Raw genomic sequence first — 26,395 nt, 5'->3', positions numbered from 1 at the left:
TTCATCTTCTCAATAATGATAATAAATATGGGGGTGGAGGGGGAGAGGGTAAGGGAAGGAATACAGAGGAAAAAAAGAATTATAAAGACTTAATGTCCGAGCTTCCAGTTAGCTCCCCACCGCCCAACTTTTTGCAGAAGTTGCTAGAAAGGGTGCGTGGCTTTAGGAATTCTATATTTTCCCCCAGCTGCCCAGAGCCAGCTGCAGGGCCAAGGCAGAGGGAGCAAGAGGGTGGAGGTGGAGGTGGACGTGGGGGGCAGAGGTTAGAGCTGAAGTCAATGCCTTTCCCCCACCCCCCATGCTATCAGTCAAAGTGTCAGAAGTTCTGCCCTCCCATCCCTCCTCTTTCACTCCTAAACAGGAGTCAGGTCCTTATCATCCAGCCCCCTGCTCCACCCTCCCTCCTTGGTCTAATAGGGACATGGTATTGGCGGGCACTTATAAAAGTCCCTGGCTTAGACGGACACAGAAGGACAATCTGCAGAAGAGACTAGGAGGCAGCAAGTCCTGAGAAAGAAGACCATGGCCAAGGAGTGGGGCTACGCCAGCCACAATGGTGAGTGAAGGCATAAGCTGTCTTGTCCGATGGGACCAGAAAGATCTCATATTTTTCAAGTTCATTCCTTCGGAAGGAAGTCAGCTTTCGACAGAATTTGGGAGTACCTCCTATCTTCTTTTCCATATTGCTGAGATTTTAGTTTTGCAAGTCTTTATGATTACTGGTCAGCAGTCAGTTAGTCTTAGATGGGAATTAGCACAAATGGGTTCTTCCTCTCTTCCACTTACTGATTTTATCACCCTTGAAGAAGTTGATGTCTAGAAGGCTTAAATGTCTGGTCTATAAAATATACTTATGTTGCTCAGGGTTGTTGTGAAATTTAATCGAGACAATTTATGGGAATCCTTCTTGAAAACTGTAAGGGTATTATCCAAATGTGAAACATTTTTTGCATCTATTTATTAGTCTTTACCAGAAAACATCCTCCACTCTTTAAGTCACTTTGCTAAAATTACATAGAAATTTAATTTTAACTTATGCCTTCCATACTATCCCTGAGACAGAATAGGTGGAATGAGATTTCTTCTCAGCAAACTCTACTGGAGGACCACTTTTAAAACATGTAGTTCTCCCATTATGAGTTTTTTTTTTTAGTTCACCTACTACAAACTAGTGGCATTAGAGAATTGCCAGTGACTAACTTTTCTGACTTTTTCTTTCCCCTAGGACCTGATCATTGGCATGAAATGTACCCAATTGCTAAGGGTGACAATCAGTCCCCTATTGAACTTCATACCAAAGACATCAAGCATGATCCTTCTCTGCAGCCTTGGTCTGCCTCTTATGACCCAGGTTCTGCAAAAACCATTTTGAACAATGGAAAAACCTGCAGAGTTGTGTTTGATGACACCTATGATAGATCAAGTAAGTCTAAGTTCTTGAAAGCTTTTGCATCCATTCTCAATAGGTAAATCTGTATATTTTCAGTGTAAGTTGAAAGAAACTGAGCTGAAGGGACTTTGTTACATAGTAGATCTAATGATGAAAAGAAGCAACTCACCTCTAGATTCAAGGAAACATTTATGCAATGAAGTAAAACTGTCTTGCTCTCCAAGTTCAGACAGTGCTGTGAGATGTGTCCTTATATCTAAAAGGGTGCTTGGCTAAGGCAAAACAAACATGCATAGTGTCCACTTGGATCTTCTCCCAGTACTGTTGGACTGTTGCCATGATGTCCCTCCCTGCAACAGCTCTGCTTTGCCACTTCTAAATGTTGGCAGTAAATCTGGTTAGTAGCTTGTGCTAAGAATCCTAAAAGGAGACAAAATAGGAGATTTCTTCCTCTTGTTTCATGGAAGCATGTCAAGAGACCCTAAATAATCTTCTTATTGTTTGATTCCAGACTTGCTTTCTTCATCAGTCAGGAAACATTTATTAAGCCACTATCATGTCCCAGCTCTGTGCTATGAAATTCATCACTTCCAACACAATTTTTTTGTTTTACTTCAGCACTTATGAAAACTAATTCCTCATACTTAATAGGTGCTTAAAATACTTGAATTGATTAATTGCTGGAATGAGCATTGAGTTTCTCATGAAATTTCTACTTCAATAAAATCCTTTATGAGAAATCAGAAAATCTTCCATCAAAAGCCCCCCCTCCCAATTTTCCTACATCTTTAGGCCAATCACTGAATTATAAGAAGATTGGGAGAAAGATTTAGATTTGCTATCTGTAATGTTAGTGAAAATCATATCACCACCACATCTATTACCTGATGCAACACAATTTCTAAAAGCATGCCAAACACCAGATTGAATGCCTAGCTGTAATAAAAGCTTACTTATAATTTTATAGCTAATAAACACAAAGATTCTCAGAGAATCTGATAATAATAATAATCTAGTAATACTAATAATGTAATAGAGAGTGAGAGGTACAATTTTTGTGTTCCATGTTATATGTAGAGACTGTTAGAATTTAAAAAATTTCCTTTTAATCCATTTTTTATTTTTTAAATTGCATTTTTTATAAAAATTAATCCATTTGAAAGTATTTCTTTATGTTGTACATGCTGGATCAATATTTCCACACAATCAAGATATCCTCCTTAATATTCTGCTGAGTACTTATATAGAAAAACCAGATCACAGCAGGTAAGTTAAGGAATTTGGGCTACTCTGGTCAATTATATAAACAGAATTATTTTGTTCAACCTAGTGTAGCTTTCATGTTTGTGAAATACTTTCTTAATCACCTCTGAATGGTCATTCCTCATTTTATACCAATTTTTATTTTAATCTTCCTTCATTTAATTTCCCTGGTAAAAGATGATCTTCAAATAAACATAGTGGTACTGTGTTTGGTGCAGCAGGAGGGAAAGGATTTGGAGACAGAGTATCTGAAGGGGAATCCTGGCTCTGCCATTTACTACCTGTATGAGTTTTGGAAAGTCTCTAGAGTTCTCTTGGCCTCAGGTTGTTGTTGTTCAGTCATTTTTTCAGTTATATCTGATACTTCATAGCCTCATTTTGGGGTTTTCTTGGTAAAAAATACTAGTTTGCCATTTTCTTCTCCTGATTATTTTACAAATGAAGAAAATGAGGCAAACAGGATTTATTGATTTGTTTAGGGATATACAGCTACAAAGTATCTGAGTTGATCTGAACTCAGGTCATCCTGACTCCAGGCTTGGCATTCTATACACTCTGTTATCTAGGGCCTCAGTTTACTCTTCAGTAAAAAGAGGGGACTAAGAATGGAGGACACTTTAAGATTCCTCTTAACTCTTGATTACATGAAACAACCTGCCAGGCTTTGGTAGTTAATCAGATCATTCAGACCTAGGCTAAAACTAATAAGTAAGTTTTGAGGTGTGAATTACCCAAGTTAGTTAACTGTATTGAATGAATTTATTTAGAAACTTCCTGAACCTTGAATTTCTTCTTGTTTACTCAAGCAGAATCCAAATTAGACTTGAATGAAAATGTTTGCAGAAGTCTAAGAGGGAGGATAACTGGAAGCATCTTGATTAAAGACCCAACCTCCTTCTCTTTTATTTTGACTTTACTCATTGTGCTAGGCCCTGATTTTTTATGAATGTTAAATTAATATTTTAAAGAAATCAGAGGGGGAAATATTTAGTTTGGATTCATTACCTCAGGAATCCATTTTCATGAGCAAAAGGTGGTGAATGTGGTTAAGGGTGGCATTATCCACTAAGTCTGCAACTAGTTTTTAGGGGAAGTCTCATAATGTACCAATACCATCCCCCCCAATATTCTTCACCATTTCCCTGATACCAAAATTTTTTTAATGGAAGACAAAGCACTTTATTCCATAATTAGAAACAAGGATGAATAAACAAATACTCCTGAGAGAGTTAGCAAATTAACTTTAATTCATAAGTTCAACTGGTTTAAAAATGCTTTTTTTTTTGAGAACTAGTTTGATAAAGAATAAGTCAGAGGGAGAGAGAAAGGAGTGTACAGGGTACCTGAAAGTGTATAGTTTGTAGGATTAGAGGTTAGAGGGATCACACAATGGAAAAGGAGAAAGGATGTAGAAAGAAGAGGCTGGAGGTTGCAAAGACAATTTTTCCCACTTCCAAATTTTGTCAAAAGCAAGTTAATCCTGATTGACACAACAACAATACCATAAATTTGGCCTGACAATGATTAAGTAATGTCTCGAAGACAACATGTCTAAATATGGCTGAAAAATATTTGGAAAGAACACCTCCCTTAAAATGAAAACAATTTTAATGAATGTGTTTTAGTCTTTGTCAGGAGTTACTGGCTATAATTTCTTCATGTGATGATACTTGGCCACATGTTCCACACGTGCAATTCTAAGAATATAATTTTGACTTCTCTGTAGAGGGTAAGAGAAGAAGAGAATTAAGGTAACTGGGGACAATAAGGCAGTTTCATATACAAGATGAACCTGAAAACATTGCAGAGAACATCAGTTTCCTTTTATGGGTGAGAAACTGAAGTCTAAAAATTAAAATGGCCTGCTCGTTGTCACTCAGAAAGCAGAGTCAGAATTTGAACTCATACCCCTTGGCTCCAAATCTTGCTCTCTTTTTAAATTTTTGCCTCATCATATTAAGGGAAAGAAAAGGACCATAGAGGAATGTATTCCCAACACATATCAGATATTTCGTAGATCCCCAACTCTATTTTCCTGGATTTGAATAAAATATTTGGCCTATTTTCTAATCTTAGTCCCCATTTTCTCGTTACTTTCTGCTTTTTACTTCCAAAGGGAAAAGTCAGCTCCTAGTTTTCCAGTAATATAGATTTCAAAATATGCTTTTAAAAACATATTCCTAATAGCACCTTTGTGCTTGCTCCATTTATATAAAGCTTCAAACTATGCCCATTTGTTTTCTTCTTGCTTTTTTTCCAAATAGACTAGTACTCTAATTTTGTCCAGTACTCATTACAAATGTTCACCTATGATATCAGCTACATGCTCTAAAACTCTGCTCCAACAGTTTACTTAATGTGTCTTATTTTCCATCATCAACAGTACTGTACTAGTTATTTCAAAGAAATGTTACAAAGAAATTTGTGATGGACATTTAAAAAAAATGACTTTGTAGATCATAATGTTCTTAAAGGAGATGTTCTTGTGAAGCAGATATGCTATAGATGGGAAGTGCCACACCCTATTGTTCCTTCATATTAGATCAATGCCAAGAAAGAGCAAAGTTATATTTTGATAGGATTTGTCCTTGTCTTCCACTATACTGATGTTTTGGAAAAATGTTAATGATGGATTTTCAACACCCTGCATTTCAACAGATGGTACTTTATACCTCCTTAATATTTGCTCATCAGAGTCTCTAAGTTCACATGGATAAGTTTTTCAAGCCTTAGGAAAATGCAGTATGAAATCCAAATATTAATCTATAGCTTTATCTCCTTAGTGCAGGCCATTAACATAATGCACTCTCATTTGATTCTCATCAGAAATCCATTACTATCTATTATTATCTTAGTGTCCTGACTATATATTCTTTGCTGAGACAGTATTCACATGCCAAACCAACATCTATTATGATTGAATCCATTTTCCTGAACTCATAACATCTGAGGTTAAATTGTGTTGACCAATTGATATTCTTACTGAATAGTTAAGACAATTGCAATAACCTACTTGTGGTTCAGTTTTTGGTTCATTGTTTAGAACTGATGAAATCAATTTTTCAATGATCCACTTCAATTAAGAGGCAATGTGGTGCAGTGGAAAGATAGCTGGTCTAAGAGTTGGAAGGAATTTGGTCCAAACTCTACTTCTGACCCATTCTACCCCAAGCAAGTCACCGAACTTTTCAATCCACTAGATTACTTGCTAAGACTCAAATTTACAGAAATGAGGACCTGCATTGATAGAAGGAGAATCCTCATCCAGAATTCCTTTTATCAATGAAACCACAGATCCATTTCCTCACCTTATCTTGTCACTCTGTAATAGAGCTGAGCATATTTTAATCTCTAAGCAGGACTATGCAGATTACTGACTCAGATGGATTAAATAAACATTTATAAACTTTTAGTATTCCACTGAACCCTAAAGATTCAAAGATGAAACTTATTATTTCTTTACTCTCAAGGAGAGAACAGTTTAGTAGGAGTAAAATTTGTGTATGAAAAATGCTATAATGTAAATTATGGTGGTGTGAAAGACCTGAGAGGGAGGAATCATAGATGAAGGACAAAACAGGTGAAAGAAAGCTTCAAGCTAATGCTTCACCTTAAAGGGAGGGATTTCAACATGGGAAGAAAGTTCAGACATAGGGATGGACCATGTACAAAAGCCCAGAGGTGGGAGTGAGCAAAACAAAATCGAGGAATGAAGCTGTTCAGTTTGGCTTAAATATAGAGTAAATGAGAGTAAGGTGGAATAAAGAGAGATAGGTGAGAGCCAGATTGTGAAGGATTGGAATGCTAGGCTCATTAGTTTGTATTTTATCCTATAGACAATGACTTAGTACATTTTATGGTTAAAGCACTAACTTTTTCTTTTCACTTAGTATTCTATAGCAGCTTTTACAGCATTTTTTTCCCCCTCACGATCATGAGGACATACATTAAATAATGTCTTGGAATTTCTTAGCACAAGAAGGATTAAATTTTTTTATATTTGTAATGGAATCCTTTCCCCAAGAAAAATGACTTTTGGAATAAATTATACAGAGGAAAGTATCAATATTTTGAAATTAAATAAGAGTTAAAATTATCCTATTTACAAAAGACAAGCCAAGTTTTTCATCTATCCATCTGGGTATGTGGCTGTGTACACAGGAGGTGTGACTAGAAGTAATCTTTCTAAACATGGATTGCAAAATTAGTTTATTTTAGAATTACATCTCTTATATGTATGTATATATGTATGTATCTATCTATCTATATACAATACCTACAAATGTACAATATTTCTCACTTAGATGGATTAGGAGTTCCTCAAGGGCAGGGACTGTTTCATGTTTTGTCTTTTTTCTTAGTATCCAAGACAATGTCTGGCATAAAGGTGCCTAAGCAATGCTTGTTGATTCATGTTCTCATGTGTAATTTTGTAGCTCTGAAAGGCTGCTGTGGATAGTATTTTTTCCAACTGACTTACATAACTCATATACTCTTCACCAGTAAACAAGCTGTGATGTCTTAGGACTCTTAGAGGAAAATATTTCAGAGTCTATGTGAGGTATCAAAAGGGTCTCTAGCATTCCGTGGCACTGTGGATGATGCCCATCAATCAAGTCCTTGGCAAGATATAGAGAGGGCTTTGAAAGATATGGTTAGGAAAATAGATTAGTGCCTCTGAGCATTGGACTAGCAGATGAGAGACTGACTTTTCCCTACACACACACACACACACACACACACACACACACACACACACCCCCACACACAAACACTAAAAAAAAACCCAACCAAAAAAAAAATTAAGTGCTGCTAGAGGAGAGGATAGAAGAGGAGGAAAAGCAACACCTCATAAATACTATGCAGGGCTGCAATTTAGGAAAGAAAATAAGACATCTTTCAGTAGAAACCACACCATGCATTTTGGCTAGACTTTGGGGTTTTGTAGTCACAGGAATCTGGAGCCTACTGGGCTCTGTTTCTGAATCTGGTCTCCTAAAAATGCAGAAATATTTGTTTAGTAGGCGGCTTGTGAAGCTAAGTGAATTCATTATTAACCCAAAGTTATCCTTGCAGTGCTGAGAGGGGGGCCACTCAGTGGACCCTATCGACTGCGCCAGTTTCACCTTCACTGGGGCTCCTCTGATGATCACGGCTCAGAGCATACCGTGGATGGAGTGAAATATGCTGCTGAGGTAGGAACTGCCTTTGAGCCCCTCACAGATGTGTGCACAGAAACATTAAATATTTTCATTTTTCCTCCTCTTTGCAGAAAGATGGGTGCAAGCCAAGGTTATACTTACACATAGATCAAGCTTGTGTGATTTGGTGGATTCTGGGAATTTATGTGCTCAAATAGAATAGAATTTTAGAGGTGGGAAATCATCAACTCCTTTAATATGTTAAAAAAAAAAAGGGAAGCAAAGGCCTGAAGTTCCTTATCTCCAAATTGTTGTTGTTCAGTCTTCTCAGTCATGTCCAACTCTTCATGATCCCATTTAGGGTTTTCTTGGCAGAGATACTGGAGTATTTTGCCATTATCTTCTCCAGCTCATTTTATAGGTGAGAAAAGTAGGGCAAACTAGGTTTAGTGATTGGCCTAGGGTCACACAGCTAGGGAGTATGTACACCAGGTTTGAACTCAGCAATATGAGTCTTCTTTACTCTAGGCCCTCTGCTCTGTGCTGTGGTGCTATTTAGTTACCTGAAACCCCAACTATCCTATTAGAATTAGAATGTGAATTCCTTGAGGATAGAGATTTAGGTATATACCACATATGAAATGCTAAATACTGGCAAAGTTAGGCCTAGAATCCAGATCTCCAAATCTAAGACTGAAAGGAACCTTAGACATCTCTTCATTTTATACATGAAGAAACTGAGGTTCTTTACTTCAAGTGATTAGGAGGCACAGTTGATAGAGTGCCTACCCTGGAGTCAGTAAGGTCTGATTTCAAATCTGGTCTTAAACACTTATGAGCTAAGTGACACTTGCCAGTCAATTAATCTTGTTTGCCTCAGTTTCCTCATCTATAAAATTGGCTGGAAAAGGAACTAGCAAATCATTCTTAGAAGCAAGACAACTTAGTCCATCAAGTAAATTTTAATTAAGAGAAGATGAAGATATTGATTAAGAGTAGGTTACTATTTAGAGAGGGAAAACCTACTAACATGTAGGTGGGTGTTTGATATACTGAAGGGAAAGGCAGAAAGATTTGACAAAAGGGAGAAAATCTTAAAAGAAAAAAAAAGAATGCCTATAGTGAAGCCATTTTTTCTTTTTATAAACTAATATAAATATTTTTATAAAAAGCATTTTGTGATATAATTTGTGTTTATAACTGAAAAAGTAATAGTTCCTTTAAAACTAGAGAGAGAAAAAGTATGAGAGCAAGGGAGAGTATGGTTTGCTATGGAGGTAATTTAATGAATATTTTATTCCAGTATACCCAACTAATTTATTGATTAGGGCAGTTAGAAAGAAATATTTTAAGACTTGAGAAATAAGTGACAAATAAGTGACATGTTGCTGATGTAAATGCAACCAAAATTTCTGTGATTTTTCTCTTTCAGTAGTTCTATGGATTTTAAATGCAGTTTCTATAAGTTAGGACATAGAGAAAGCATGTAAGGTAGGTGGTAAGAAGTCGTATTTATTACTAGTGAATAAGAAAACTCTTTCTAGGGAAGATTAAGCAAAAAAAAAATGCTAAAGAGATCATAATACCTAGTAAAGCTGGCAGAAGTCTCAAAGCCAAGACAAAGTCTAGGAGAATCTAACTCCAGGTTAAAAGATTTGGAGTAAATTCTATTCTATTACAGGAAAAGATAAGATTAGCTCAAACTTTGGTTAAGGCCATGTAAAAATGTAGGAAATCAAACAAAGGTTTGCTGGTTTGTTTTCCTTTCAATATTTTCTTCAACAAATACATGAAAATCACATGAGTATATTGTGCCTCAAGCCAGTTTATTGACTTCAGATTTGGACATACTATGCAATTTTATCTTTTTCTGCCCATAAAATATTGTTGTGTGATTATGCTCATAATTGATATAAGGTAAGGCACTCCTACCAAACAAGAAAAGTTTTTATATTAATGAAAAATTTTACTATTGTAGGATAGCATGCACTCTTCTCATTTTATATATATATATATATATGTATATATATACATATATATATATAAATTTAATAGGAAGCTTTTGACATTTTGAATCTAGTATTCAAGTTTAAAATATCTATGAATTTAATTGTTTTGGTACCTCTCATCTTTTTCCTCAAAACTATAATTACTGAATTCTTTTAGGCTGAAAATTGTCATAACTGAAAAGCAAAAGAATTTTTTCCTTCATTTTCCACTTCTACTTCTTTTATCATTTGATTTCATAGTCTTAGATGTACTTTTCCAAGTCGATGAGAGAAATAATTTCAAACCAATTAATCCATCACATGAACTGTGTCTTTGGGATATGGTTTCTCCAGGAAATGTCATTTCTACTTGCCATTGTGTAATTAGAAATATAAAATTATTAATTTCAAATCTTTGTCAAAATTTTAAGTAATTTTAATTATCTTGAAAATCTTCATCTTCTCCTCCCAATATACCATTCATTCTTAGATGAGGGAGAAAGGAAAAATACTTGACAGTATTCACAATTCAATGATTTAGAGTTGGAAGGAACCTTAGAGACAATCTAGTTGGGTATCCTCATTTTGTAGATGAGGAGTTTAGAGGTCCAAAAAGTTAAGGAACTTCCCCATGGTCACAAATATAAGGAAATATTTCTTGGCTTAAAGGGTCCATTGCTCTGTGAATGTAGTGGAGTAGTAATGCATTTGGTTGCTGTACATTTGTATTCTTGCTTATTTACTGCATATTTTTTATTGTGTTGTTTCAGCTTCACCTGGTTCACTGGAACCCCAAATATGGCACTTTTGGAGAAGCTTTGAAGCAACATGATGGAATTGCTGTTGTTGGCATTTTTCTGAAGGTCTGATAAATAATAACCATACTGTTTTCTTTAAATGTCTTATCAATGAATTGCCTTTGCCCTTTCTTATTGCCAAGAAGGAAAAAGGAACTCTCACAGTCCTTCATCCTGCTTCAGTTCAGTATTCATCCCACATATCAAGTTATTTCTTAAATTAAAAAAAATACTTGTCATTCTAAACATCAAATCAGGGTCAGTTCCATCTACAAAGAAGAATAGAAACAGAGGGCAGTATATAAAACCGTGATCAAATTAAACTATGGATTTAAGTTGTCAACCAAGGTCAGACCAAGAAGTGTTTTGTTTTGTTTTGTTTTGTTATTTTCTGCCCACAAAGACTTGCCTGTGCCAGGGTACACCCTAGTCTCTCATACACTTCTCAGTTATAAGACATTAGTATGTGAGTGTGGTGTATAATTGTTGACATTCAGAAACATTAGGGATATTTACTCATTGGACCTTCTTGTTACTCCATTAGTTTCCCTGAAAACTGAAAGATCAACACTTTGATCTCTAATCTCTGGCTTGAGATTCACTCAGCCCAGACTAGCCACCATGCATATTAGGCTATGCCAAGATAACTACCCGGAATGCTTGTGTTGTTGAGCCAACCCTGGTTTAATGAGTACTTAAGTGTCATTCTCACATGAATGTAGTAGTAACACAATCCAGAGTTTAAACCAGAGGTGAAAATCTTGCTTCTTTTTTTTTCTTCTTGAATGACCAAATTTGTGCTGTGCTATAAATTCAGTAGATAATTTTTAATGCTAGACACAGAAGGGCAAAACTATTACATTATTAAGGAGCTGCTTTGTTACTATTTTGTAAAGTCTGTCAATGAGAGGATGAAGCACATGTTTATCAGGAAGAGGCTGTAGGCCAGGAAGCATTAGCTCTGAAACAGGATATGTACTAAATTGGTTAGGCATAAATTTTAAGAAATTTTTTTTTTCAGGAGGACATGAAAATGTGAACAATCTATGATTTCTTTAGTGTTGGAATGTCCTAATAAGAAAACTCTCCCCCTCCTCCTCTCAACACTAGGCCTTCACTAGGATGTAGTGTTACAAATTGCCTCAGCCACAGACTAAGAGAATTTGCCCAGATTAAAGAGTCAGATAGCAGAATTGGCATCTGAATGCAGTTGACCTGGATATAAAGGCAGAGATGTGTTGGTGGATATTTAATAATAGGGTCACTAGAGAATGGGTGGGATATACCCTAGAAACACTTTTGAGTTTAATCTCTATTAACATTTTCTCTACAACACTTTCTAGCCCTTGTTTGGGACATCTAACTATAAATGTTCAAACTGCAGATTTCACCATTAGCTTTCCCAACTTGGTTTGAGAGGGCTCCAGTCCACCAAAACTTCAAACCTATCTGCTATATCACAGATTTTCTTGTTATAAGAATACTTTATAATAAATTATAAGAGCTTTCAATAGAATTTGGTAGTCATGATAGCTCAGGTTGTATAGTAGAACAAGTGCCAGACTTTTAAGTTTGGAGCAACCTAGGTTCAAATCCTATTTTTTTATTACATACTGTCTCAGTGACCCTAGATAAAAACTTGTCTGAGCTCAGTAATCTCAAATACAAAATGTAGATGACCATTCCTATAACACCCACACCAGAGTTAGTATGCAGATTAAAATGAAACAATGTTCTTAAAATGCTTTGTAGATCTCAAAACACTATATAGCCATTTACTACAAATGCCCTTGTAGATATATCATTACAGTAAAGTTGTTAACATGTTCACAATAATTTTGACTGAATGTTTCTGGGAAATTGTCAAATAAAGGACAGCTGCTTGGTAGTCACCATATTTGTTCAATTATCATTTAGAGAGGTTCTTTTATTTTTTAGGTTTTTTTTTTTTGCAAGGCAAATGAGGTTAAGTGGCTTGCCCAAGGCCACACAGCTAGGTAATTATTAAGTGTCTGAGATCGGATTTGAACCCAGGTACTCCTGACTCCAAGGCCGGTGCTTTATCCACTGCGCCACCTAGCCGCCCTAGAGAGGTTCTTGAGAAAGATAGAAATAAATGTAAATGGGTAGCATGGATATAACCTGACCATAGCACTCCACGTCACCAATAAAGCCATGGAACAGATTTGAGCAGAAGCCCAAAGCAAAAAGGCCTATAATTTTGTGCCTGTTGCATTTTCAAAGACTTGAAATTCAAATTTAGATCAAGAAAACCATATAATTCAAAATCATGGTTGAAGGGAGACGAGTTACATTTTAATTCTAAAAAAAAGAAGTTTTGTCAGATTCAGCTTTTGCAAACAATCAAATTTCATAACTATTGATTTTTTCCCTCTGCATTACAGATAGGACGTGAGAAAGGGGAATTTCAGATCCTTCTTGATGCATTGGACAAAATTAAGACTAAGGTAAAAAAAAATCTTCTCTCCTTTAAATATAATGTAGATTTCCAATTTTAAAAATGCATTTTCAAAGTCCCTTCAAGTCTATTTCTTTGTCTGAGAGAAATGTCAAGAATACATATCTTCAATCAATATCTATTAACTAATGCCTCTACACCAGGCATAGTACTATACACATATTGAGGATTAAAAAAACAAGAATAAGGAGTTTAAATATTATAAACTTGACAACTGGTCATTTTTAATTTTAAAAGTTAATTTTAAATTCTATTTTAGAATATTTTCATAAATAATTTTATCTTAGATTAAATATCAAATATAAATGGAATAATGTTTATTTTTCATTAGAAATCTTACACTAAATGCATTCTTATATGAAATAATACAAATGTTTTAGTGTATAGATTTTCTGCTTCCTACGATCTGGGCTATCAAGGAAATTAAATAAATATTTTGGTTGGGAATATATCTATGTAATTTATTATAAGAAGTGGGTCTTAATGTCCAAACTTAATTTTAAGAAATATTTTTGTAACCATGGAATCATAATTATCTGACTATAAACATGCTCCCCAAATGTCCCTCCCTTTCAGTTTAAAGAATGTAGCCAAAGAACTATATTGAATTTGTTCAGATATACTACACAACAACTACTCCTACTTCCACTACTCCCACTACTCCCACTACTCCCACTCCTCCCACTCCTCCTCCTCCTCCTCCTACTTTCACTCTACTACCACTACTACATAATTTCCACTATCACTACCACTACACTACCACTGTATTATCACTATGACCACTATTACTACTACCACTACTACTAATCCTTCCTTTGGCTTTTCTACTCCATTCATCTACTCTCATATTCTTTGCTCACTTTTATTGCCAAACTACTTGAAAAATTTACTTCTACTGCTATTTCCATTTCCTTTCTATTTATTCTCTTCTTAGACTTCTGCAACTGTATTCTACCCCTCCTTCCCCCATTCCACTCAAACCACTCTCTCAAAGGTAATCACTATTCAAAAAAAAGTTGCATTGAAATTTTATACACTCTGTCACCTTTAACCTCTCTGAAAACTGCAAAACAACTGTAATGTAATGTAAGTGTGTCCCTAAAGTTATTTTCTGCCAATATTCTTTCAAACTACATTATCTCTTTAGTCAATAGTCACTGGACTTCAACCACCACTCTTATGCCAATGACTCTTCACTCTCTGTCTCTAAATTTGAACTAGATTTTGAGCTCTAGGTCCAAATCTCCAACCATTTACAAGACTGCTACATTTAGATGTCCTAGCTGGCCTATCAAATTCACTATGTGTAAAACCAAGCTTATCATCTTTCTCTCTAAATCTGATCTTTCTAATTTCACTATTTTAACAGTAGAACCAACATTTATGTTATCTATCTTTTATGTTCAAAACTTTGAGGTTTTCTTTCCATCTATTACACTTCAACATATCTAATCCCTTGCTAAGTTCTATAGACTTTACAACATTTCTTGGATTTCCTTCCTCATCTCTATTCCACTGCCATTATAGGACTCCATTCTTCTTTCTGGGCAATCGCATTAGCTTTTTTTCTTTTCTTTTCTTTTTTTTGCAAGGCAAATGGAGTTAAGTGGCTTGTCCAAGGCCACACAGCTAGGTAATTTTAAGTGTCTGAGGTCGGATTTAAACCCAGGTACTCCTGACTCCAAGGCCGGTGCTCTATCCACTGTACCACCTAGCCACCCTCACAATAGCTTTTTAACAGTTACTGATGCCTCTACTCTCTCTTTTTCTATTGAGCTTTCATATTGTGCCAGAATTTTATGCACACATGCACACACACACACACACACACACACACACACACACACACAAATGTATATGCACATATGTAGATATGGTCAAGCTACTCCTTAAAAAAACACCAGTGGATCCTTGTTTCATGATGAGTAAATTTGGTGACATTAAGTTACTTCCATAGTTTGTCAGTATTCTTTGATCCTATCCTACTAGGCCCCTCTGCTCTTCATGCTCTATATTTTTACTGAGTCTGTATCTAGAATATCCTTTCTAGTCTTCTGTGCTTGTTGAATTGTTACCCAGACTTTGGATCCAAAATGAAATATAATTTCTGTGAAATCTCCCCTGACCCACTGAGCTGTTTCCTTTTGATCTCATAAAAACCTTTGTGCTGCAGTTTCAAGTATTCTTATGATATAACATTATATCTTTTAAATTATCAAGTCTTTCCCACTTCCTAGACTATGTGATCAAAGTTTGTTCCTTATTTAAATCTTGTAGTTTTCCCTACCCATCACAAATGATATTTAGTAAATGCTTATTGATTGAATTACTGAGTTGTTATTAAAATTATATTTGTCTCTAAAAGGATAACTTTTCTTTTTTAAAAATGATAAATTCATAGCAGGTGATGATTTTATGAAAATGCTTCTACTCATTAAAATTTGCTTTCCTTGACATTTTGAAGAAAATATGTTCATGGTTTAAAATAAGTATTCTAAATAATGATTGAGTGTGTACATTTTGATACAAAGATGTGCATTTACACATGGCTAATTGGTCTCACTGAATCTCTTTTAGGGCAAAGATGCTCCTTTCACACACTTTGACCCATCCTGTCTTTTTCCTGCTTGTCGGGATTATTGGACTTACCATGGCTCCTTCACCACCCCTCCATGTGAAGAGTGCATCGTCTGGCTTCTTCTGAAGGAACCAATAACTGTGAGCTCTGACCAGGTAAATTTCAACAATCTAAGAAAAATTTTAAGGGTAGCTATTTCTTGCTTATAAGCAAGATTTGCTGGTGATTTGCGTTTGACAAAAGACAGATGATTAATAAATTAGTATTTTGGTTCAGTTAATCATCTTCAATCTGTTTGAATGGAGAGAGAGAGAGAGAGAGAGAGAGAGAGAGAGAGAGAGAGAGAGAGAGAATGGAAAATAATTTATTAAGGGCTTACAATTTGCTAAGCTCAGGAAATAGGTAGAAAATATTAGATAGACCCTATTTTTCACATTCAGAGACTTCCAGGAGAATAAACAGTATCACTTCTATTTTAAAGTACTTAATAATTGCTAGAATTCTAATACCCAGAATAAGGCAAATGAGAATCCACCTGCATTCTTCCCTCCAGATCACACCTGGAACATTCTTCTCAGTTCTGGGCATCACATTTTGGAAGGACATTAGCAATGTAGATAATATTCTGTCCAGAGGAAGATAACCAGAAGGGGTTGAGGGTATTTATTATATTTATATGGAACATTAGAAGGAATGGGGCAAATTTCATTCAGAGAATAGGCATGTTAGCTGCCATTAAGAGAATATGAAGAGTTCTCATATCTAAGGGAATTTTTTGCTGTACTCCAGTAGGCAAAGCTAGCATGAAGGCTGAAAGTTATAAAAATGTACATTTCTTTCATACAAGGAAACTAGGTCTTATCAATTAGGGCTGTTAATAAGTGGAATGAAATGTTTGGGGAGGTTATGAGCTCTCCAGCATTGGAGGGGTCTCAAGTGGAGGTCAAATTGTACAACCTACATTTGTTGAGGATGTTGAAGATGGGAATGAAATCCTAAAATCAGATGAGATAACCTCTGAGGGTTCTTTCAATCATGAAATACAATATGATGATGATGATTTTTTAACACAAGACTTGAAGAACAGCATGGGGGATAGGGATTGCTTTAGGGAACTGTTAAGGAATCTCATTCTACAATGAATATGGGCAGCTGTTCTACAACTTCAAGTCTGAGAGTTGGCTAGGGAAAACTACAAAGTTGTCCTTGGCCCAGGTCACAGACCAGTTTGTATATATATCTATATCTATATCTATATCTATATCTATCTATCTATCTATCTATCTATCTATCTATCTATCTATCTATATACATGTATATGTATATGTATATGCAGTCTAATCTTCTTTACTCTGCGTTCAGCTCTCTATCCATTATGACACATTGGCTCCCAACATTCTAATTTGGAAATAGCTGAAATGTATATAGAACTTTGTGGTATTTAATATTTCACACATTATTTATGTAAGAATCCCATAAAGTAAATAATATATTTTTATAGAGAAGGAATCTGAGTTGAGAAATTAAGTGACTTGCAGAGTGCCTGGCACATAGTAAATACTTAATCAAATTTTATTCATTGATTGATTCATTGATTGATTGACTTGCTTAGGGCCAAACAAGTTAGTGGTAGAGTCATGATTCAAACCCAAGCTTTCTGACTAGAGGTCCAATCTCATTCTACTATACCATGTTTATTGAGACTTTATTAACCCCACCCCTAGAAAAAATGAATCAAGAAGAAAAAATGTAGACTGTAATAAAATTTAAATTTCTTCTTGTTCTTGTTCAAAAGAAAGTGAAATTGAAGCCATTTTTCGATTATAGAAGTAAAGTGGAAAGGCTACTGGGCTTAGAATTAGTAAATGGGTTCAAATGCTATCTTAATCATTTATTTGTTTTATATATGCAACTTTAGGCAACTCATTTAGTCTATCTGACCCTAAATTTTTTCTTTTCTTGAAAATAAGAGGAGCAGCTATGAGGCACATTGTTTAGAATACTGGGCCTGAAGTCAAAAAGACTCTTCTTATTGAATTCAAATATGACCCTAGGCACTTACTATTGTGGCCTTGGGCAAGTCATTTAACTTTGTCTCATTTTCTCATCTGTAAAATGGTATGGAGAATGAAATGACAGATCACTCCAGTGTCTTTGTCACATTGGTCACAAATTAAATAATTGAACAACAATATACAAAAGTGTTCAGATTGTTGTGAATACCCAATAAAATAATTGTGTAAAGTGTTTTTAAATTAAAGGCAACTAGGTGACAGAGGTGACCCAACACTGGACCTAAAGTTAGGAACACCTAAATTCAAACCTAACTTCAGATATTAGATCAGCAATGCTGGGTGAGTCACTTAACTTAGAATCTACTTCAATTTCTTCATCTATAAAATGGGGATACTACTACTTCTAATAGCATCCATCATCCAGGCTGTTGTTAGGAGAAAATGAAATAATATTTTTAAAACATTCTGTAAAACTTAGTGTCATAGAAATGCTAGGTATTATAACTAAAAATAAAGAGAAATTGGTATGCAATTGTAGTTAATATTACTATGTCTCATTACTTACACTATTAATTGTATCATCACATTATCATTAATGAGCAAGAATGCCATCAATACCTACATATATTTTGTGCCTCCCCTAGAATCCATATTCCAAGTTTATAGAGCTACAAATATCTAGATAATTCAAGGGGAAATGTATTTTAGCAAGAGTCCAGGGATATCTTATATTACAGTGAAGCAGAGAATTGGGCCAAAAGCTGATCATTCATTTAAAAATTCTTTTATATACCTACCAAGACAGGTTAGTTAGCGAGAACTGAATTACCAACTAGATAACGAAAAACATGTGCGTGTGTATGTGTGTGTGTTGCTGAAATGTACTATTTCATGAGATGACCTGTTTCATGAGATGTAGCAAAGTGGTCTACAGATCATGTTAACATTGAATGTGTGGACTCTTACAGATGGCCAAGCTGCGAAGCCTGTATTTCAGTGCTGAAAATGAGCCTCCTGTGCCCATGGTGGGTAATTGGCGCCCTCCTCAGCCTCAGAAGGGCAGAATTGTGAGAGCCTCCTTCAAGTAGGGCCATCTTTGAAGTGGCTGGAAAACAAGGGAATCAATCCCATAAGCAAAGCTTAGTTAAGTGTGCACCTATTACTGCTCTACACTCAAAGCAGATTTTCTTTTTCCATACGTAAAACTGAGCAAAGAAATATCACAAGTCACTGTCATGATCTAAAGAACGATAAGTTAAAACCTGCAATCTCTAACCTTAAAATGAAAAAAAGAAAGTAAAGTTCACGTCTAATTCTCTGTAACAATGGTCTAACAATACATCTAGAAATGTTTTAAGGAAGAGGAGAAAGGAAAGAGAAGTTGTAATTGATGACTGGTTAAATAACTTCCTACCAGTCCTTAATTTTGTTTTCAGTTTTACTATTTCCATACTATGAGTTTCCAGTCTTCACAGAAGTAATGAGTAATCTACCTTGTAAAAACAGCAGCATGTGGAGAACAAATCATCACAAAATGCCAGTTAAATTAAATTGGTACAAAATGGAACAATGTTATAAAGTTTTAAAAGAAATAAAAGAGAAACATAAATCAGAAGGAGAAAAAAATGTTAGCAGCTACTATAATTGACATAGACTTAATTATCAAAAGAAATGGAAATACTTGATTTAAATCCAAGATTATTTGCAATGCTGTTTCTTCTTCATAATGGTGAATGATTCCTATATAGACTTTCGGCCCAGCATGAGGGTCATGGAACTTTACTTCTATCTGTATCTTTGCATGCCTATCACAGCTGACTATAATAGACTTCTGGATTCTGTTGGACTCACTGATCTCCTGATTGCACCATACAGGACTGTATGATTGTGCCTGGAAGAATAACAATGTCACTGAGTGCCAACCCAAATAAAAACTCATATTGACAATGATGATGTCAATTGCCTATTTTTTTAAACAGATGGTCAAAATGAGAATAAGGAAAACTAGACAAAAAATTCACTTAATCTCTTTTATAATTGAGATACATAGATTACTCCCAATCTTTTAAATTTGGTTTTTCCCTTGATTCAATTGACTCTAATTTAACAAATACTTATTAAGTTACTACTGTGTAGACATTGTGCTAGGTACTAAGAATGTGAAGGTGGAAAAAACAGAATCAAGCTTATGCTTCCTCCAAGGAACTTAGAGGCTAAATTGAAAATAAGCAATCAATCACATGCATTTACTGTGCATCCACTCTGTGCAGTCACTTAGGAGTTTGAGGACTAAAATAATAAATAAAAAATAAAAATGAGGACAAGTAAATGTAAGATATTGTCTTCTCCATTAAGGTTTTTAAATGCTGAAAGTCATTACTATACTTAAGCATAAGCCTTATAAAATATCACTACAAAAGAATATTTATCAGCATTGGTAAACATAAGCTTATTGTTTCAAACTACGTAATTTTAGGGTAATTTAAAAGCTAATTAAAGAATGCAGTGATAAAATGGTATGGAAATAATCAGTACTTCTTGAATAGGTTATATATGAGAAGCATAACCCTTGGCTTTACCATTGTTACCCTAGGGTAAGATTGAAAAAACTCCAAAGTAGGTATAGCATTTTGACACTATTCCATCAGACTATATAGATTTAGAGTTGGGAAAGACAAATTTAGGAGCACATTGCCTCAAGTAGCGAAAACCCAAGTTTAAATCTGGTCTCAGGCACTTACTAGCTGTGTGAACCTGGACAATCCTGTTTGCCTCTGTTCTTCATCTATAAAAATGAACCAGAGAAGAAAATGGCAAATTACTCTACTAGCTTTTTCAAGAAAATCCCAAATGGGGTCACAAAGAATAGGATGTGACTGAAACAAAAAAAACCTCAACAAGAAGAGTCTTAATTCCTTCTTTCTTACTTCATCTATTTCAATGGTCTTCTAACTGAACCTCATTTCTTAAATCTCTTCTCTTAAACTCTAAAACATCCTATTTGTATTTGCCAAGTGGATGTTCCTTATGTAGAGGTCTGACCATATTACACAAAACTCCAAGAGATTGTAGGATAAATACACATTCTATCATTTAAAGCTCTTCCCAATCTTGTTTCAGTTTAAATTTACATTTGCTCTGATATACTCTATATTCCAGTTATACTGACCTATATGGTGTTAAATATATATAACATATTATCTTCTGTCTCTGCCTTTTCGCAGACTGTTTCCTTGCATGAAACCCAATCCACCAAATCTCAGGTCTGAGGAACCATATTTCCCTTTAAAGCCAAGTTCCTATTTCAATTTCTATAGAAAGAAGGTTTCTTAGCCTTCCCATGGCTACTGACCTGTTCTCTAACCCCAAATTACTTTATTTTACTTTTTTAATATTTTGAACTTGTCTCTAGTCATGTTTTTTTCCAAATAAAATGTAAATTTCTTGAGGGCAGGGTCTGTTTTGTTTTGTACACCATAGGGTCTAAGCACCTGTATGTGATAGCCACTTAACAAATGCTACTTAAAAGTTATTTCCTGAATAAATGAATAAAGCAATAGCAGATGGGACATTTGACTATCTTTCAGAATACGACAATAATATGCATGCTTCAGTAAAATTGCCTGAGTCAATTGATCTTATTCCTGTGAAAGTGTGTTGGCATACTATCAACAGAACTTTAACATCCTCACAGAATAGTATAACATGCCTTGAAATGGTCTCCCTTTCATCACCAATTGGTATGTCAACCCTCTGCTTTTAAAATGGAAAAAATTAGTTTCATTGCCCCAGGGAATGAGAATAATAATGGGTCAGAAGAGTCCTGAGAGGCCCTGAAGTTAAATCTGGTGATAGATTCCTATGAGGCTTAAGTCATTTAATAGATTACCTTCCACTTGGGTGAAGTGAAACCAGGTTGGTCAGTGTGAAATCGGATGTCTTAATTAAATCCCTTGAAATTAGTAGGTGTGGAACTTTCATCATTAGTGCTAATTTGTGGAAAGCTAATTCTCCTCTTGTGATACTTAAATTCCCATTATTGATTGTGGGGGAAGCAATGAACATGCAGGGTACTTTAAAAAACATTTGGGTAATTATACATTCTATTGCATAAGCATAGGTGTTGATATCAGTCTTAAAATAGATATAGTTTTATATTTATAGGGAATATCTCTACCAATATAAATTAAAACCTTCTCTGAAGTTTATAATTTTAGAGAGTTACTTGGTAGTGGTGGTGGGGGAGATGGGGAGGTTAAGGTTTTGTCCATAGTCACACAAGCAATATGTGTCAAGAAGGATTTGAATTAGGGTCTTCTGGACTGAGGTTAACTGTCTATTACAATGGTGTCTTTCATAAATTGATTATTTCCAACTTTTTCTGTCTTTCTCTTGTATGTTGTCTGTTCCATTAAACTCCTTAGGAGCTGAGATTGTCTTTTGCCTTTTCTTTTATACCTTCGACACAGAGCACTGTATGGGCACATAGTGGATGCTTAATAAATATTTGTTGACTGACTTACTTCTGACCAGGGCAGGAAAGGTTACAGATAGTAGGATGGAAACCATGGAGGTCTAGGCTTTTGTTTAGGCAATGAGCCTAATAGTTGAAGAACTGACTGGACTCCTAAATTAGGGTGTGGATTTGAGCTACAAATCACAGCTCATCTAATGTCAGGAGAATTTACTTGCTTTTCCAGAGACACTAAAGCTATGGCTTACATTTTCAAAGTTTAAAAAGTTGTCATGGCAACGATTAACAAGTTAAAGGATATTTAGGGAATACCAACTGCCTTTGTATACTATTTTGTGGTGATGTTAACATTGTAGTGACATTAGAAGAAGACACTTTTGGATAGATTAGACAAAATGGCACATACCCACTTAAATTCAGTCCAGAGAATATTAGATTAGAAGTCTATAGTCCTGTGTTCTAGGACTGACTCAATACATTCAGCTATGAGTTTGGGGAAGCTTTGTCTCTCTTAGTTAGTGTTCTCACAGTTATGCTAGAGCTCTGTGCTAGATGCTAGGCCTTGGGGGGAGAGAAAAATGTAGATAAAATAAAGACCCTGTGCTTATGGAATTTTGAGGCGAAAATGGTAATCTCTGCTAACTTCAAGTAGTTGTTCCTAGGATCAAAACGAATAATATGCAAAAACTGCAAAGAAAGTGAATAAAAATAATAGCAACAATAGTAAGGATATCTCTATCTCTATCTCTATCTCTATCTCTATCTCTATCTCTATCTCTATATCAGCTATATACAGAGAGAGAGAGAGAGAGAGAGAGAGAGAGAGAGAGAGAGAGAGAGTGTTTTAAGGTATGCAAAGCAATCTAACTTAGTCCTCTCAACCCTGAGAGGTAGGTGCTGTACTTCCCATCTGCATTTGAGGAAACTGAGGTTTAGAGAAGATGTTACATGACTTGCTCAGGATCACACAGCTAGTAAGTATATGAGATGACATTTGGACTCAGGTTTCTTCTTGACGTCAAGTTCAAAACCCAATGCAAATATGCTACCTAGTTGCCTTAATGGTATTATGATTATACAGTATCATGGAAATAGATAATGAGCAAATAGTTTGTATCTATGGAGCTTCAATATTTTGTCTTCTTGAGCAACAGGATAGGTGATAGTTACAAATGATTTGACTCAGAAATTTGGGTTGGAATTCTCCTGAAAGTATTCTATTTGGACAAAAGTGATGACTCAAAGATAATACTTATCTACCTGAATCTAACTCATTGGACTCTAACCATTTTTTTGATCATATATGAGTTAATTTTTTTCAGTACAAATCATTAATATATGTATAATTATTTATGACATGTTAGAAAGAATGCTGAACTTGGGAGTGCAAATCTTATCCCTGACATTATGTGCCCTTGGGTAAATCACTTTGACAATCCAGGTCTTACTAATTTTTAAAGGGAAGACCATCCCAGGTCTTTATCTATGATCCTATGACCCAGTGCTATATGTTTATAATAATGCACAAAATAGAAATTAAAAGGATGAGATCAAAATGAATTTAATATTTTAAGAAATTTAATATATTTGTAATAGTACATAACCTTTGCTGTCATTACTATAGGATTATGAAAATATTATTAATAATGTTTTAAGTTTGAATATTATAATTTGACTCTGCTCCATTATTTTTTAAAATATTGGTTAAACTATTTGTGATACAATCATTTGACTATATGATTATAAGTTCAATTTCTTTAGATACTTTGTTTTAATAGTTGTTAAAGCTGAAAAAGATAGCATGTCAAGATATATAGAACTAAATGGAAGAAGTTGATTCAACATTCAATAAATCATGAGAATCATGTTTAAATGTCATTTACCATCAGAAGGTATAAAAGTTTTGTTGAAATCTGATTAGTAAATTTCTACCCCCAGATACCAATTAATTGTTCCTGGGAACTACTGCATTTTAATATTTTAATCAAAATCCATTGAAATCATTCATTTGGAATACTTTTTAGCAGGTTAGAAAATTCAGTTTCCATGTTTTTACAGTATATTTTAAAATGATCTTCTTAAAGCTTTTAGAGACTTTAAATGAGACTTTTTTATATTTACTTCATTTTTAGCAACAAAGCTTATTTTCTAGATGAATTTTGAGGCCTATATAATGTCATCAGGCACAATATATGTATATATGATAAAGTTTATTATTAATGAGTCACTGTAAATTCATATTTAAGATAATATTGATCATTTTGAAATTTTCTTGCTCATTTCTTTTTAGATCAGATCAGATTATCACTATTTTTACCTCATAATGTGAATAGATAAGGAATGTGTACTAGGAGGAAGAGCAGGGTTAGGCCTGCCATTTTCTTATTATTTAATTACCCTATTGTTATTGGTATTATCTTCCATCAATGTTTTCTTTGCAGTAATTCTTTAGCTCCACTTGCCTATTTTGTGGGACATTATAGTTTAAAGTAGGGATTCTTAATCTGTGGTCCCTGCACTTAATCTTTTTTTTTGATAACTATATTTAGCTAATTTCCTTTGTGATCAAATATATTTTATGCATTTAAGAACTTTATTCTCAGAAGCAATCCATAGACTTTTCCAGGATGCTTTGGGGGTCCATCACACAAAAAAGGTTAATAATCTCTGAATAAAGCATGAGAATGTAATCTGTATTTTCACTTAAACAGACACATGCTAAAATAATACTTTGCAATATGCTGAAAGTGAATGTGAGATTGCCGCTATCAACCTCTGCTGTCAACTTCCACTCGAACTCTCACTTTTCCTTCATAAATACCTTAACTAAAGTTAAGACACCGGAGTCAATTCTTACTGGGATAGAAAAAGTCTTAGTTAATTAAAACAGTTACCCTGTATAGAATATAAGAGAAGCTTAATTTCTTCTTCTTTTAAAAAAATCAATAGAAGTTCTGGGTGGCACAGTGGCTAGAGAACTGGCCCTGGAGTCAGGAGGACCAGAGTTCGCATCTGGCCTCAGACACTTAATAACTGCTTAGCTGTGTGACTTTGAGCAAGTCACTTAACCCCATTAATTTAAATAAGCAAAATATAATAAATATTATAATATAATAAAATATAATAACAAATAATAAATAATATAATAAGAAATGAGAAAAATATAATAAATATAAAATATACTAAAAAATATCTTATTCCTATATCCAATAGATAAACCTGTGTACCATCTGGGATATGTGCATCCCACTCTAGAAATTACTGATCTAAAGGAGACCCTGAACAATGTGATGTGACTTCATCAGAATTAGGATTAAACCCAATGTTAAAATAAATGCAATTGCTTTTTTAAAATGAATTCTTTTTACTTCAATTATCTGTAATTTCATTGGTGTGGGGCTCCCCTCTATCTACCCTAGTCCTGTCTCACAGTCTTTTAGCATCTTTCTAACAAATCTTCATGGAAACCTCAACCCCCCTGTAGTCAGTCTTGTGCTGATCCTGTCCTCATTTACCTAGACTGGTCCTTGAAAAATAGTCTATCCTTAGTCAGTGAGTCCATGCTTGAAGCCTTTCTAGCTTGGTAACACCTTCAAGAGCTTGTACTTCCCTGGTGTAGCCTTTGAGAATTGAGAGTTGTCTTAATATCGTGATCAATGTGAGACAAATGTAATGAAAAGTTTGCATGTTGTTTGCTATATAAAATGGTATTTCTATCTTTTGCACCCAGGGATACATTTAGGATATATACATACTTGCACCCCTTGAAGGATACCAAGTTTGAGTCATGTCCCCATTCCAAAACCATTTGCTTATGAGCCACGATTGATGCATTTATTTTGCCAGGTAACCAAAAGACACATTAGTTCAAAGCAAAAGATACAAACAGAATAGTAAAATTAGTGATGGAAATGTTCCTGCCATACACATACAGGTATATTTTCCTACGTGTTACTAAATCTGGGGGTACCTCTTGCTTCTACAGTCTCTGCCTCCAATGTTATAATTTGCTTCCCTAAAGAGCTATGAGGGCCCCTGGTGATGCCACCATTCTTCCACTTAATGATATCTTCTTTTTTTTGCTGTGAGATTTTTCCAAGTACAGTTATCTACACTGAACTTTTTTTCCTGCTGCCATCTTCTGGTCTTTTTATTAAAATGCAACTGCATTTTAGTGCTATTTTGATGCATAGCCCCTGTGCTATTCTTTTCTCTCCCTTCCCACCCAATTCCAGACCTTCAAACTGGCTCCCAGTTAGCAGACAAAAAC

General features: G+C 34.8%; 1 protein-coding gene across 1 annotated transcript; it reads left to right on the top strand.

The window, feature by feature from the left end:
- The first annotated feature begins 423 nt into the window (after window positions 1-423).
- On the top strand, window positions 424-19,598 carry CA3 (carbonic anhydrase 3). Its single transcript, XM_074208713.1, has 7 exons — window positions 424-556; window positions 1,226-1,423; window positions 7,730-7,848; window positions 10,553-10,645; window positions 12,985-13,047; window positions 15,636-15,791; window positions 18,620-19,598. Exons 1-7 carry the CDS (start codon window positions 523-525, stop codon window positions 18,737-18,739), a joined length of 783 nt encoding a protein of 260 aa, XP_074064814.1. The 5' UTR covers window positions 424-522; the 3' UTR covers window positions 18,740-19,598.
- Window positions 19,599-26,395: the final 6,797 nt, after the last annotated feature.

The sequence above is a fragment of the Macrotis lagotis genome, chromosome X (genome assembly GCF_037893015.1).
Source record: "Macrotis lagotis isolate mMagLag1 chromosome X, bilby.v1.9.chrom.fasta, whole genome shotgun sequence".
Taxonomy (NCBI): domain Eukaryota; kingdom Metazoa; phylum Chordata; class Mammalia; order Peramelemorphia; family Peramelidae; genus Macrotis; species Macrotis lagotis.
The sequence above is the reverse complement of the archived record's forward strand: the minus strand, read 5'-3'. Positions and strand labels throughout refer to the sequence as shown.

What these genes read in the sequence shown, in the direction of transcription:
- CA3 (XM_074208713.1), top strand. Translation starts at nt 523, where the DNA reads ATGGCCAAGGAGTGGGGCTACGCCAGCCACAATG. An exon ending in GAGTGAAATATGCTGCTGAG is followed by an intron (nt 7,849 to 10,552) that starts GTAGGAACTGCC and finishes GTGTTGTTTCAG; the next exon opens with CTTCACCTGGTTCACTGGAA. An exon ending in TGGACAAAATTAAGACTAAG is followed by an intron (nt 13,048 to 15,635) that starts GTAAAAAAAAAT and finishes AATCTCTTTTAG; the next exon opens with GGCAAAGATGCTCCTTTCAC.